This window comes from Pelophylax lessonae, assembly GCF_965119305.1.
Source record: "Pelophylax lessonae genome assembly, chromosome: 7".
NCBI classification, from domain to species: domain Eukaryota; kingdom Metazoa; phylum Chordata; class Amphibia; order Anura; family Ranidae; genus Pelophylax; species Pelophylax lessonae.
In genome coordinates this window covers 139082744-139097693 of record NC_138774.1, presented here as the reverse complement: position 1 = coordinate 139097693, position 14950 = coordinate 139082744, and the positions used below count along the sequence as shown (strand labels likewise).

Genomic DNA, 14950 nt, shown 5'->3' with positions numbered 1-14950 from the left:
AGTAATTGTGTCCCCTGCTGATTTGAATCAAAACAAGAGGATAAAGGCAGCTTGGAGGAGGTCGTTTCATTTATCAATCAGTTTTGACCCCAGTGGAGGGTTCATCAAATCTGGCAAGTGCGGTTCTTGGAGGGATTCTTAAACACCTTGCACTGGATCTTTGAAGCACCTCAGCACTTCAGCACCTTGTTGTGTTATTATCAGCACTTCATCACTTTCAATTGATTGCTTGTTTGCACAGTAATTGGATTTTATTTATTTTTTGCCATATATATCTTTTCTAATTTCACATTTAAAAGCACTGGTGCATTTTCATTTACTGATGAATGGTTTATCACTAGTTAATGGTATTTATTAACACTGTGCAATTTTCATTGTTGATTGCATAACATACATTCGTCCATGAGTTATATGAAAATTAGTTGGCATTTTTGCAAGCGCTGTTTTTTCTTGACAATACTATATATCTGAGGTATTTACTTGGTGAGCAGCTGCTGCAATAACGGAATTTTTGTAAAATCTTACCTGTAAAATTCCTTTCTCTGAGTCCTCCGACAGTCGCCGCCTCTTCATATTCGTCACATATGGGGTATTAGACTTTGCTCCGAAGGAGTAGCTAGGCAACAGAATATGTTAACAATAAAGCTTTAACATATCCCACCCTCAAGGGGTGGTCCCCTCAGTCAATACCCTCCTACTTCCTGCAACCATATCTCAGTTTTAGTGGAATAGCAGTAGAGTATACATTCAAACCCCAAAAGAGGGGCGGGGGCGGCGACTGTCGGAGGACTCAGAGAAAGGAATTTTACAGGTAAGATTTTACAAAAATTCCGTTTTCTCTTACGTCCTCCGACAGTCGCCGCCTCTTCATATTCGTCACATATGGGGACGTCCCAAAGCAGTGCAAACATGAGGGGTGGGAAACGCATCCGCGCCGAAAGGCAACGCAGTCTCCACATCAAAGAAAGGAACCTTACCAAAGGAAGGAAACCAGCTGGGCAACAGCAAAAATAAGTGCTCAACAGGAGCAACAACCCAGGAAAAGACAAAAAACCAGGGGATACAAAAACTTATCCCAACAGCCAGGAGTCCCCAACAAGGGACCCTAGGGAACAGCCGCACTAAGAACCTTGCGGCCAAAGGAAGCATCCGCCGATGCCTGAACATCTACTTTGTAGAATTTTGTGAAAGTGTGTACGGTCGACCAAGTCGCCGCCTTACACACCTGGGCTACAGAAGCCCCATGACGACAGGCCCAAGACGTACTCAGAGATCTAGTAGAGTGCGCCTTCACAGGCACAGGGGGAACCTTCCCCTGCAAGGCATAGGCCTGTTCAATGGTCTGCCTGATCCATTTGGCAATGGTAGAGGCGGAAGCCGCCATGCCCTTCCGAGGACCCTCTGGAAGAACAAACAAGGAGTCCGTCTTTCGAAAAGACTCAGTCGATTTAAGGTAAACCCTAATCGCCCGAACAACATCCAGAGAATGCAATCTCACCTCCTTTGGATGTTTAGGCTTCGTGCACAACGAAGGCAAAACAATATCCTCGTTAAGATGGAATTCCGAAACTCGTTTCGGCAGAAAAGAAGGAATAGGTCGCAAGACCACCTTATCCAAATGAACAACCAGGTACGGAGACTTGCAGGACAAAGCCGCCAGTTCCGACACTCTGCGAGCCGAAGTGATCGCCACCAAAAAGGCGACCTTTTTGGACAACATAGACAACGAGATCTCCCTGATCTGTTCAAAAGGAGCACGTTGTAACACAGACAGGACTAGATTCAAGTCCCAAGGGGGCAAAGGATCCCTCCTAGGAGGAACCAGATGCCGCACACCCTGAATAAAAGTGCCAACCAAGGAGTTGGAAGCCACGGGACGTTGAAACAGAACGGCCAGCGCAGACACCTGACCCTTTATCGTAGCCAGCGCCAAACGCTGATCGACACCCGTCTGAAGGAAAGACAGCACACGGGAAACCGAGTACGTGCGGGGTGAAAACCCCCTGGACTCACACCAGGCAAAATAGGCCTTCCAAGTACGGTAATAAACCTTTCCCGAGGAAGACTTCCTCGCGTTGATCAAGGTATGAACAACCTCTGGAGAGAGACCCTTCTCCTTCAGGACCTCGGTCTCAACAGCCAGGCCGTCAAAGCCAGCGACTGTAAAGCAGGATGGTAAATCGGTCCTTGAGACAGTAGATCGTCCCGAAGAGGCAGACGCCAGGGGGCGTCGACCGCCAGATTCACGAGGTCTGCGTACCAGGACCGGCGAGGCCAGTCCGGTGCCACAAGAATCACCGTGCTGCGTTCCGAGTGTAACCTGCGAAGGAACCGGGACAGCAACTGAATCGGTGGAAACGCGTACATCAGCCTGTACTGATGCCACGGGGCCACTAACGCGTCCGACGCGTCTGCCCGAGGGTCGCGCGTCCTTGCCACGAACCTCTTCACCTTGTGGTTGAGGCGAGACGCGAACAGGTCCACATCTGGAAGACCCCACTTCGCGCACAACATCTGGAAGACAGCCGGGTGGAGAGACCATTCCCCCTGATCCAGGGTCTGGCGACTCAGATAGTCCGCCTGCCAGTTCTCCACTCCCGGAATGTGAACCGCCGTTATCGCCGGGACATGAGTCTCGGCCCAAGACAGAATGTCGGCCACTTCTCGAGCCGCTCGGGCACTCCTGGTGCCCCCTTGGTGGTTGATGTAGGCCACCGCCGTGGCATTGTCCGTCTGCACCCGAACCGGGCAGCCCTGCAGCCGGTCCGTCCAGCGATGAAGACAGAGCCTTATCGCACGCAATTCCAGAATGTTGATCGGGAGGGAAGACTCCCCCTCCGACCAGGTCCCCTGGGCGGACAGAACGCCCAGAACACCACCCCAGCCCGACAGGCTGGCATCCGTGGTGATTATCGTCCACGAGATCGGACGAAACGACTTGCCCCCGGACACCAACGGGGACTGGAGCCACCACAGAAGGTTTTCCCTGGTGCGATGACTCAACGAGATCTGAAGATCCAGAGATTGAGGTCGCCCGTCCCACTTGGACAAGATCTCCGCCTGGAGACCCCGCGTGTGAAACTGCGCGAAAGGAATCGCCTCGAAAGCCGAGACCATCAATCCCAGACATCTCATACACGTCCGCAGAGACGAGTTCGGAACGTCCCTGAGGGACCTGACTTCCTCCTGAAGAGTCCTGAGTTTGTCTTCCGGCAGGAAGACCTTCGCCTGCACCGAGTCCAGAATCATTCCCAGATAGGGAAGACGAACCGACGGACTCAGTGTCGACTTTGGAACATTTACCGTCCAACCGAACTCCTGCAGAGTTTGCATCGTGACAGACAGGTCCTTCTCCAGACCCTGACTGGTCGCAGACCGAATCAGAATGTCGTCCAGATACCCCAGGACAGAAATGCCCTGGGCTCTCAATAATGCCAGAACCGGTGCAAGCACCTTGGTGAAGACCCGCGGAGCCGAGGCGAGCCCAAAGGGCAACGCCACGAACTGGTAGTGATCCTCCGCAATGGCAAATCGAAGGTATCTCTGAGGACCCTCGAATATGGGGATGTGAAGATACGCATCCTTCAAATCGATGGAGGCCCTGAATTCCCCCGGAACCAGGGCAGCCACCACCGAGCGCAGGGATTCCATGCGGAACTTGCGAACCCGCACAGAGCGGTTCAGAGCTTTCAAGTCCAGAATTGGACGAACCTTGCCCTCCTTTCTGGGCACGGTGAACAGATTGGAATAAAACCCCCGAAATCTGTCCCGATGAGGCACCGGAACCACCACTCCCTGAGCCCTCAGGTCCCGCACCGCCAGGTGCAGATCCCGCAGTCGCTCTGGAGACAGTTGTAGATTTGAGGGAAAAAATCTGCTCTCTGACCGAGAGAGAAACTCGATCTTGTAACCAGATCGAACGATTTCCAGAACCCATCTGTCCCGCACACGGGCCAACCAGGGCTGAAGAAAACCGAGCAAGCGTCCCCCCACCCCAAAACTGGGTGAGGGCGCCCCTTCAGGCCGAACTGTTATGGGCCGCAGGTCCGGATTGGCCGGACTTCTGTTTCCCAGACCAGGGTTTCTTCTGAGAGCCCTGGCCCTTGAACGGTTTGCCCTTGTAGTGCGGCCGAAAGGCACGAAAGGACCCCTGAGGGGGCCGAAAATGAGCATGCTTCTTCCCAGAAGCCCCCTTAGCCTTGGGGAAATGGGGCAAGAGAGTGCTCTTACCCCCGGTAATCCCCTTAATCAACACATCCAGGGACTCCCTAAAAAGGCGAGACCCATCATAAGGCAGATTGGCTAAGGTTTTACGTGAAGATTGGTCCACCGACCAACATTTTAACCAAACCAGGCGGCGAGACAACACCGCCACGCTGTGCACACGCGCGGCCAACGGAATCAGGTCCAGGTCCGCATCACACAGATACATGACACCCTGGTGGATCTGATCCACCATATCCAGGGTCGCCGCCGAGGCCGAATCGGCCACTAGGACGCGCCTAAGCATCTGCGTCCAACTTGCGATCGCCTGGGCCGCCATGAGAGAAGCAAACAGAGCCTTAAGCATAGAACCCGTAACAGAATAAGTATGACGGGCAAGAGACTCCAGTCTCCTATCCGTGGCATCACGGAAAACAGGGGATCCCTCTGCAGGGATCGCAGTGGCTTTGTTCAAAACCGCAATAGCATGATCCACTGGCGGAGGCACACACCACCGTTCATCAGTGGCAGGCGAGAAAGGATAACGCAGCTTAAATTTACTTGGTACCGCAAAAGGCTTGCGCAAATCGCGCCATTGGTCCTTAACAGCGCGCTGAAAATCAGCATTGCAGGGAAAAACCTGCGGCGTCCTGCGTTTTCTCTGCGTCCCATAAGCCGCCAAGGCAGCTGGGGGACACACCTCGTCCTGCAAACGTAGCGTCTGCTTAATGGAAGCAATCAACTCATCCATGATTGCAAGCTCTTCAGGCGAGCCAGGGGGAGAATTATCAACCCCCTCAACTTCAGCCTCTACCTCAGACCCCACTAGATCAAGAGAGGAGCGGGACCCCGATAGGGGGGTCCCCGCCAGAACAGCCCCATCACCTTCACCCTCAGAATCAGAGGACAGAGCAACTCTGGGCCGTTTAGTAGATTGAGCAGCCACCAGCATTTGCACCTGTGCAGCAAGGCCAGCCACAATAGTGGCTAAATCCCCCCCTGGGGGGGAAACAGCGGTCCCCTGGCTTTCCACCAATACTGTGGGAAACTTGCCCTCCTGAGAATCCATTGCCCCTGTATGCCAGACAACCAAGGGTTAACTGCCCCCTTACAGCAAGCGCGGCAAGCGCAGCCCACCGCACCACACTCAGGCACAATGAGACCCCCACAGGGAATATACAGACTGAATACAGGCAATGGAACACAGGAATAGAAGGATAAAACCTGAGGAGACTCCGCTGCTGCTGCTGCCTCGATCGGTGCTTCCAGGAGAGAGGAAATGATGCTGCCAGGGCGCTCTATGTAAGCCTATGGAGGCTACAAGAAAATGGCCGCCGTGCATGTAAACCATGCGGCCGGAGCGGGCGCCGGTAAAATGGCGTCGTTTGGCGCCGAAATCGCCGCTCCACAGTGCATAAAATCACACACAATATTATCCCATTATATGGATACATGTTAGATCGCCGCAGCGATCGCTGTATATGCCCCAACATGCCATTAAAAACATGCCCCACAGCACACAGCTCCTCACACTGCCCAGCCTGACATACTCAGTGTCATACAGCTCCCCCCCCCTTGCAGCCCACAGCATGCAGCCGAGAGATAGGGAGACAAGCAGTGTGATTAAAGGCAGGTTACACAGTCCCAGACTGAGACCCCCCCCAGACAGACAGGTCCCCACATAGATACACTTACCTCACATGGCGTGGGGAACCCGCACAGGCGAACAAGCCGCTGCACATGAGGCAGGGAGAGTCGCAATTCAAGACGCACACAATGGCGGTTCAGAAACCGCACAGCGTCCGGTGAGGTAGCCACCTCACCAATCATCCCTGCACCGAACAGGGATGGGTCGTTCACCGTGCCAGGAGCGTTACCTGGCTGAACGCTCGATGGCAGACTGGGAAGCCACTGACCCACGACCTGCGACCAGGGGGATCAGCCCGAGACCCAGTCCGCATGATCCTCTTCGTCCGAAGAACTAACTAATGCTGACAAAAATAACAGCTAAGTAAAGGTAGAGAGAAAACTCAAACAAAATATCAAAAAGAAGAAAGAGTCTGGGACAAAAAGTCCCAGCACAGAGAGAGCCAGCCACTCCTGACAAGCTAGACATTAAAACTGAGATATGGTTGCAGGAAGTAGGAGGGTATTGACTGAGGGGACCACCCCTTGAGGGTGGGATATGTTAAAGCTTTATTGTTAACATATTCTGTTGCCTAGCTACTCCTTCGGAGCAAAGTCTAATACCCCATATGTGACGAATATGAAGAGGCGGCGACTGTCGGAGGACGTAAGAGAAATGTAATTTTATATTTAATATTTGTTTCACCTAGCGCGGGTTTAATCACTTTTTTTCTTCATTACAAGAAAGCTGCTCACATGACTCCTGGCTCTCTTCTCTCCATAATCGGACATCTCCAGCTGGCAGAGCCGAAACCTTCTTCTGACGTCAGCCGAGGAGGAGAGAGCCGGGAGTCCCATGAGCGCTGACAGGCTCACGTGACAGGTAGAAAGCATTTTTTTGTTTTTAATAAAGCACAAGCACTAAGATACAAACTGTAATTGAACAGAGGGGCTGGTGTAAACATAACATAGTTTTGTAGCAGCTGGAAGCGGAGCTGACAGGCGGGGGGGGGGGAGGAGGACAGTGCAGGGCTGCGGATGACAGAGGCACGAACGCTGACCATGGTGTCAGGGCTCAGCAGCCATGATACACCATGGTCAGTGTACAGTGGGGAGGGTAGAAACTGGCACGATCGGACAGGTTTTTTTTTTTAGGTGTTACAGGGGGCCAAATGACACAGAGCAACCATTGTGCTGTATAACATGCTTTAAGGGAACAGGATCATTTTTTTTTTTAGAGCAACGCTTTAAGGAATTCCCTTTCAAAAAAGATACATTCACTTTGTTCTACATGGACAAGGTGGCAGTGTCTCCTTCAGCTGAAGTGGTGCACACAATGGGTATAAAAGCACAATATACAGTATTTTAAATGTAAGAGACAAAACATTAAATATAACTAAATTCGGCAAATGAGAACAAACTAAACAAAGAAACAGTACCCAAATATTGGATTGTACCTCTTCTTGGGAGATATTTTTATCATTTTCTGCCTCAATCCTAACTCGAACAACCCCCGATTTATCAACTATTTCTTGGATGAGTTTCCCATTTTTCCCAATAACTTTTCCTAAAAACAATAAAACGTAAAGCATTACTTAATGTTGGATAATCAAGAACAGTAGAAAAAATGTGCAGTTGTTAAATATAAAATCACACACACACTACAAACATGTAATCTTGGTGGGGGAATACATCTTGTTTTATTGCAGAGAAATACAGTGTTACTACTGTATCAACCATTGGTGACAAGCAGTGGCAAAGGATAAACAACACACCAATAAGCTCATCCTTTACTCTCCCCGTCATGTTATTCATATCAGACTTTCAGCACTGTATAATCCTAAGGAATCTCACAAGTGAATATGCTTCCCCCCCCCCCCTCCCCACGTTAATCAGAGGTTTTATATGCAGGGAATTACAGAAAGTCGATATAAGACAGATGAGAGGTACTTTTTCAACCCATGTTTGAGAAATCATTTCACTAAAAACGGAATTTTTGTAAAATCTTACCTGTAAAATTCCTTTCTCTGAGTCCTCCGACAGTCGCCGCCTCTTCATATTCGTCACATATGGGGTATTAGACTTTGCTCCGAAGGAGTAGCTAGGCAACAGAATATGTTAACAATAAAGCTTTAACATATCCCACCCTCAAGGGGTGGTCCCCTCAGTCAATACCCTCCTACTTCCTGCAACCATATCTCAGTTTTAGTGGAATAGCAGTAGAGTATACATTCAAACCCCAAAAGAGGGGCGGGGGCGGCGACTGTCGGAGGACTCAGAGAAAGGAATTTTACAGGTAAGATTTTACAAAAATTCCGTTTTCTCTTACGTCCTCCGACAGTCGCCGCCTCTTCATATTCGTCACATATGGGGACGTCCCAAAGCAGTGCAAACATGAGGGGTGGGAAACGCATCCGCGCCGAAAGGCAACGCAGTCTCCACATCAAAGAAAGGAACCTTACCAAAGGAAGGAAACCAGCTGGGCAACAGCAAAAATAAGTGCTCAACAGGAGCAACAACCCAGGAAAAGACAAAAAAACCAGGGGATACAAAAGATATCCCAACAGCCAGGAGTCCCCAACAAGGGACCCTAGGGAACAGCCGCACTAAGAACCTTGCGGCCAAAGGAAGCATCCGCCGATGCCTGAACATCTACTTTGTAGAATTTTGTGAAAGTGTGCACGGTCGACCAAGTCGCCGCCTTACACACCTGGGCTACAGAAGCCCCATGACGGCAGGCCCAAGACGTACTCAGTGATCTAGTAGAGTGCGCCTTCACAGGCACAGGGGGAACCTTCCCCTGCAAGGCATAGGCCTGTTCAATGGTCTGCCTGATCCATTTGGCGATGGTAGAGGCCGAAGCCGCCATGCCCTTCCGAGGACCCTCTGGAAGAACAAACAAGGAGTCCGTCTTACGAAAAGACTCAGTCGATTTAAGGTAAACCCTAATCGCCCGAACAACATCCAGAGAGTGCAATCTCACCTCCTTTGGATGTTTAGGCTTCGTGCACAACGAAGGCAAAACAATATCCTCGTTAAGATGGAATTCCGAAACTCGTTTCGGCAGAAAAGAAGGATTAGGTCGCAAGACCACCTTATCCAAATGAACAACCAGGTACGGAGACTTGCAGGACAAAGCCGCCAGTTCCGACACTCTGCGAGCCGAAGTGATCGCCACCAGAAGGGCGACCTTTTTGGACAACAGAGACAACGAGATCTCCCTGATCTGTTCAAAAGGAGCACGTTGTAACACAGATAGAACTAGATTCAAGTCCCAGGGGGGCAAAGGATCCCTCCTAGGAGGAACCAGATGCCGCACACCCTGAATAAAAGTGCCAACCAAGGAGTCGGAAGCCACGGGACGTTGAAACAGAACGGCCAGCGCAGACACCTGACCCTTTATCGTGGCCAGCGCCAAACGCTGATCGACACCCGTCTGAAGGAAAGACAGCACACGGGAAACCGAGTACGTGCGGGGTGAAAACCCCCTGGACTCACACCAGGCAAAATAGGCCTTCCAAGTACGGTAATAAACCTTTCCCGAGGAAGACTTCCTCGCGTTGATCAAGGTATGAACGACCTCTGGAGAGAGACCCTTCTCCTTCAGGACCTCGGTCTTAACAGCCAGGCCGTCAAAGCCAGCGACTGTAAAGCAGGATGGTAAATCGGTTCCTGAGACAGTAGATCGTCTCGAAGAGGCAGACGCCAGGGGGCGTCGACCGCCAGATTCACGAGGTCTGCGTACCAGGACCGGCGAGGCCAGTCCGGTGCCACAAGAATCACCGTGCTGCGTTCCGAGTGTAACCTGCGAAGGAACCTGGACAGCAACTGAATCGGTGGAAAAGCGTACATCAGCCTGTACTGATGTCACGGGGCCACTAACGCGTCCGACGCGTCCGACGCGTCTGCCCGAGGGTCGCGCGTCCTTGCCACGAATCTCTTCACCTTGTAGTTGAGGCGAGACGCGAACAGGTCCACATCTGGAAGACCCCACTTCGCGCACAACATCTGGAAGACAGCCGGATGGAGAGACCATTCCCCCTGATCCAGGGTCTGGCGACTCAGATAGTCCGCCTGCCAGTTCTCCACTCCCGGAATGTGAACCGCCGTTATCGCCGGGACATGAGTCTCGGCCCAAGACAGAACGTCGGCCACTTCTCGAGCCGCTCGGGCACTCCTGGTGCCCCCTTGGTGGTTGATGTAGGCCACCGCCGTGGCATTGTCCGTCTGCACCCGAACCGGGCAGCCCTGCAGCCGGTCCGTCCAGCGATGAAGACAGAGCCTTATTGCACGTAATTCCAGAATGTTGATCGGGAGGGAAGACTCCCCCTCCGACCAGGTCCCCTGGGCGGACAGAACGCCCAGAACACCACCCCAGCCCGACAGGCTGGCATCCGTAGTGATTATCGTCCACGAGATCGGACGAAACGACTTGCCCCCGGACACCAACGGGGACTGTAGCCACCACAGAAGGTTTTCCCTGGTGCGATGACTCAACGAGATCTGAAGATCCAGAGATTGAGGTCGCCCGTCCCACTTGGACAGGATCTCCGCCTGGAGACCCCGCGTGTGAAACTGAGCGAAAGGAATCGCCTCGAAGGCCGAGACCATCAATCCCAGACATCTCATACACGTCCGCAGAGACGAGTGTGGAACGTCCCTGAGGTACCTGACTTCCTCCTGAAGAGTCCTGAGTTTGTCTTCCGGCAGGAAGACCTTCGCCTGCACCGAGTCCAGTATCATTCCCAGATAGGGAAGACGAACCGACGGACTCAGTGTCGACTTTGGAACATTTATCGTCCAACCGAACTCCTGCAGAGTTTGCATTGTGACAGACAGGTCCTTCTCCAGACCCTGACTGGTCGCAGACCGAATCAGAATGTCGTCCAGATACCCCAGGACAGAAATGCCCTGGGCCCTCAATAATGCCAGAACCGGTGCAAGCACCTTGGTGAAGACCCGCGGAGCCGAGGCGAGCCCAAAGGGCAACGCCACGAACTGGTAGTGATCCTCCGCAATGGCAAATCGAAGGTATCTCTGATGCCCCTCGAATATGGGGATGTGAAGGTACGCATCCTTCAAATCGATGGAGGCCATGAATTCCCCCGGAACCAGGGCAGCCACCACCGAGCGCAGGGATTCCATGCGGAACTTGCGAACCCGCACAGAGCGGTTCAGAGCCTTCAAGTCCAGAATCGGACGAACCTTGCCCTCCTTCCTGGGCACGGTGAACAGATTGGAATAAAACCCCCGAAATCTGTCCCGATGAGACACCGGAACCACCACACCCTGAGCCCTCAGGTCCCGCACCGCCAGGTGCAGATCCCGCAGGCGCTCTGGAGACAGTTGTAGATTTGAGGGAAAAAATCTGCTCTCCGGCCGAGAGAGAAACTCGATCTTGTAACCAGATCGAACGATTTCCAGAACCCATCTGTCCCGCACACGGGCCAACCAGGGCTGAAGAAAACCGAGCAAGCGTCCCCCCACCCCAAAACTGGGTGAGGGCGCCCCTTCAGGCCGAACTGTTATGGGCCGCAGGTCCGGATTGGCCGGACTTCTGTTTCCCAGACCAGGGCTTCTTCTGAGAGCCTTGGCCTTTGAACGGTTTGCCCTTGTAGTGCGGCCGAAAGGCACGAAAGGACCCCTGAGGGGGCCGAAAATTCGCATGCTTCTTCCCAGAAGCCCCCTTAGCCTTGGGGAAATGGGGCAAGAGAGTGCTCTTACCCCCGGTGATCCCCTTAATCAATACATCCAGGGACTCCCCAAAAAGGCGAGACCCATCATAAGGCAGATTGGCTAAGGTTTTACGTGAAGATTGGTCCACCGACCAACATTTCAACCAAACCAGGCGGCGAGACAACACCGCCACGCTGTGCACACGTGCAGCCAACGGAATCAGGTCCAGGTCCGCATCACACAGATACATGACACCCTGGTGGATCTGATCCACCATATCCAGGGTCGCCGCCGAGGCCGAATCGGCCACTAGGACGCGCCTAAGCATCTGCGTCCAACTTGCGATCGCCTGGGCCGCCATGAGAGAAGCAAACAGAGCCTTAAGCATAGAACCCGTAACAGAATAAGTATGACGGGCAAGAGACTCCAGTCTCCTATCCGTGGCATCACGGAAAACAGGGGAACCCTCTGCAGGAATCGCAGTGGCTTTGTTCAAAACCGCAATTGCATGATCCACTGGCGGAGGCACACACCACCGTTCATCAGTGGCAGGCGAGAAAGGATAACGCAGCTTGAATTTACTTGGTACCGCAAAAGGTTTGCGCAGATCGCGCCATTGATCCTTAACAGCGCGCTGAAAATCAGCATTGCAGGGAAAAACCTGCGGCGTCCTGCGTTTTCTCTGCGTCCCATAAGCCGCCAAGGCAGCGGGGGGACACACTTCGTCCTGCAAACGCAGCGTTTGCTTAATGGAAGCAATCAACTCATCCATGATTGCAAGCTCTTCAGGCGAGCCAGGGGGAGAATTATCGACCCCCTCAACTTCAGCCTCCACCTCAGACCCCACTAGATCAAGAGAGGAGCGGGACCCCGATAAGGGGGTCCCTGCCAGAACAGCCCCATCACCTTCACCCTCAGAATCAGAGGACAGAGCAACTCTGGGCCGTTTAGTAGATTGAGCAGCCACCAGCATTTGCACCTGGGCAGCAAGGCCAGCCACAATAGTGGCTAAATCCCCCCCTGGGGGGGAAACAGCGGTCCCCTGGCTTTCCACCAATACTGTGGGAAACTTGCCCTCCTGAGAATCCATTGCCCCTGTATGCCAGACAACCAAGGGTTAACTGCCCCCTTTCAGCAAGCGCGGCAAGCGCAGCCCACCGCACCACACTCAGGCACAATGAGACCCCCACAGGGAATATACAAACTGAATACAGGCAATGGAAAACAGGAATAGAAGGATAAAACCTGAGGAGACCCCGCTGCCGCTGCTGCCTCGATCGGTGTTCCAGGAAAGAGGAAGTGATGCTGCCAGGGCGCTCTATGTAAGCCTATGGAGGCTACAAGAAAATGGCCGCCGTGCATGTAAACCATGCGGCCGGAGCGGGCGCCGGTAAAATGGCGTCGTTTGGCGCCGAAATTGCCGCTCCACAGTGCATAAAAACACACACAATTTTATCCCATTATATGGATACATGTTAGATCGCCGCAGCGATCGCTGTATATGCCCCAACATGCCATTAAAAACATGCCCCACAGCACACAGCTTCCCACACTGCCCAGCCTGACACACACAGTGTCACACAGCTCCCCCCCCCCCCTTGCAGCCCACAGCATGCAGCCGAGAGATAGGGAGACAAGCAGTGTGAATAAAGGCAGGTTACACAGTCCCAGACTGAGACCCCCCCCAGACAGACAGGTCCCCACATAGATACACTTACCTCACATGGCGTGGGGAACCCGCACAGGCGAACAAGCCGCTGCACATGAGGCAGGGAGAGTCGCAATTCAAGACGCACACAATGGCGGTTAAGAAACCGCACAGCGTCCGGTGAGGTAGCCACCTCACCAATCATCCCTGCACCGAACAGGGATGGGTCGTTCACTGTGCCAGGAGCGTTACCTGGCTGAACGCTCGATGGCAGACTGGGAAGCCACTGACCCACGACCTGCGATCAGGGGGATCAGCCCGAGACCCAGTCCGCATGATCCTCTTCGTCCGAAGAACTAACTAATGCTGACAAAAATAACAGCTAAGTAAAGGTAGAGAGAAAACTCAAACAAAATATTAAAAAGAAGAAAGAGTCTGGGACAAAAAGTCCCAGCACAGAGAGAGCCAGCCACTCCTGACAAGCTAGACATTAAAACTGAGATATGGTTGCAGGAAGTAGGAGGGTATTGACTGAGGGGACCACCCCTTGAGGGTGGGATATGTTAAAGCTTTATTGTTAACATATTCTGTTGCCTAGCTACTCCTTCGGAGCAAAGTCTAATACCCCATATGTGACGAATATGAAGAGGCGGCGACTGTCGGAGGACGTAAGAGAAATTTTGCTTTAAAAGGTATATTTACTTTAAAATTAAATCCCCATACGATATCCCATGTGGTCCTGACTAGTTCTCTAAATGCAACTGCAGATCTTAGATCAACATTCCCTTAGATCATGCGGTCATGGTCATTGCCCATGTTCTGTACCACAAACTAAAGCAAGGTTTAATTTCAGCTCTAAAATTGTAGTTAGACAATCAGAATGGCTAAACGGTTAAAGTATTATTTAAAAGTAAACTGAGATTTAAGAAAATTAAATATTTAAGCACCTACATTTAAGTGCCACTGTCCGTTTTGAATGTATGTGCAAGGTGTAAGATTGATTCTGTTGCAGCCTAAAGTGATTGTAAGGTCTGTTTTTTAATAACAAACATGTTATACTTGCCTCCTCTGTGCAATTGGTTTTGCACAGAGTGGCCGAGATCCCCCTCTTCTCGGGTCCCTCGATGCTGCTCCTAGCCCCTCCCTCCTGTTGAGTGCAAGCATTTTGTTATGGGGGCACCAGAGCCAAACTGAAGCTCCGTGTGTCCATTCAGACATGGAGCTGCCGTTCAGACCCCCCCTTCTCCTGATTGGCTAACTGACTTTGATTGACCGCCGCGGGAGCCAATGGCGCAGCGGCTGTGTCTCAGCCAATCAGGAGAGAGAGTCCCAGGCTGAGGTAAGTATTAGGGGGTGCTGGGGAGGCTGCTACACCCAGAAGGTTTTTTATCTTAATGCATAAGATACATTAGGATGAAAAATAATTCTGACTTTACAACTCCTTTAAAGTGGAACATTTGAATATTAAGTCCCGATAGGTCACTTCAGGCTGGGTCAGTTCAGGCTGGCCCCTTTTGCAAGTATAGCAAAAGCAAATATGTAATACTGTACATTGGAAATAAGTAACAATACTGTCTGAAATCCAATAATGCACTGTCTCATCCTGCTCTGCATATGTTCAGCTTCTCTCTATTCTTGGCACTGGGCCTAAAATCAGAGCGACCAGAGACCGATTAGCTGACAGCTTTAAGATTTACTGTTGCTGAGGGGGGAATAAAGCTACAGGAATGACACTGATTATGGAGGGAGAAGAGAAAAGCAGGAGAGGGGCAGGACATTTTAGACAATTTTGGCGGG

The 14950-nt window shown here is 51.9% G+C and overlaps 1 protein-coding gene across 5 annotated transcripts in view; it reads right to left on the bottom strand.

Annotated features, from left to right (window-relative positions):
* Positions 1-14950, bottom strand: part of FMR1 (fragile X messenger ribonucleoprotein 1) — a 128200-nt gene that overhangs the window by 39492 nt on the left and 73758 nt on the right. For 3 of the 5 annotated variants that reach the window (XM_082263893.1, XM_082263890.1, XM_082263891.1), the window contains one exon: positions 7269-7396. In XM_082263893.1, the coding sequence (XP_082120019.1) occupies positions 7269-7396 (128 nt within the window). The remainder of the gene's footprint in view (positions 1-7268; positions 7397-14950) is intronic. The other 2 variants (XM_082263892.1, XM_082263889.1) reach the window with 1 other exon arrangement.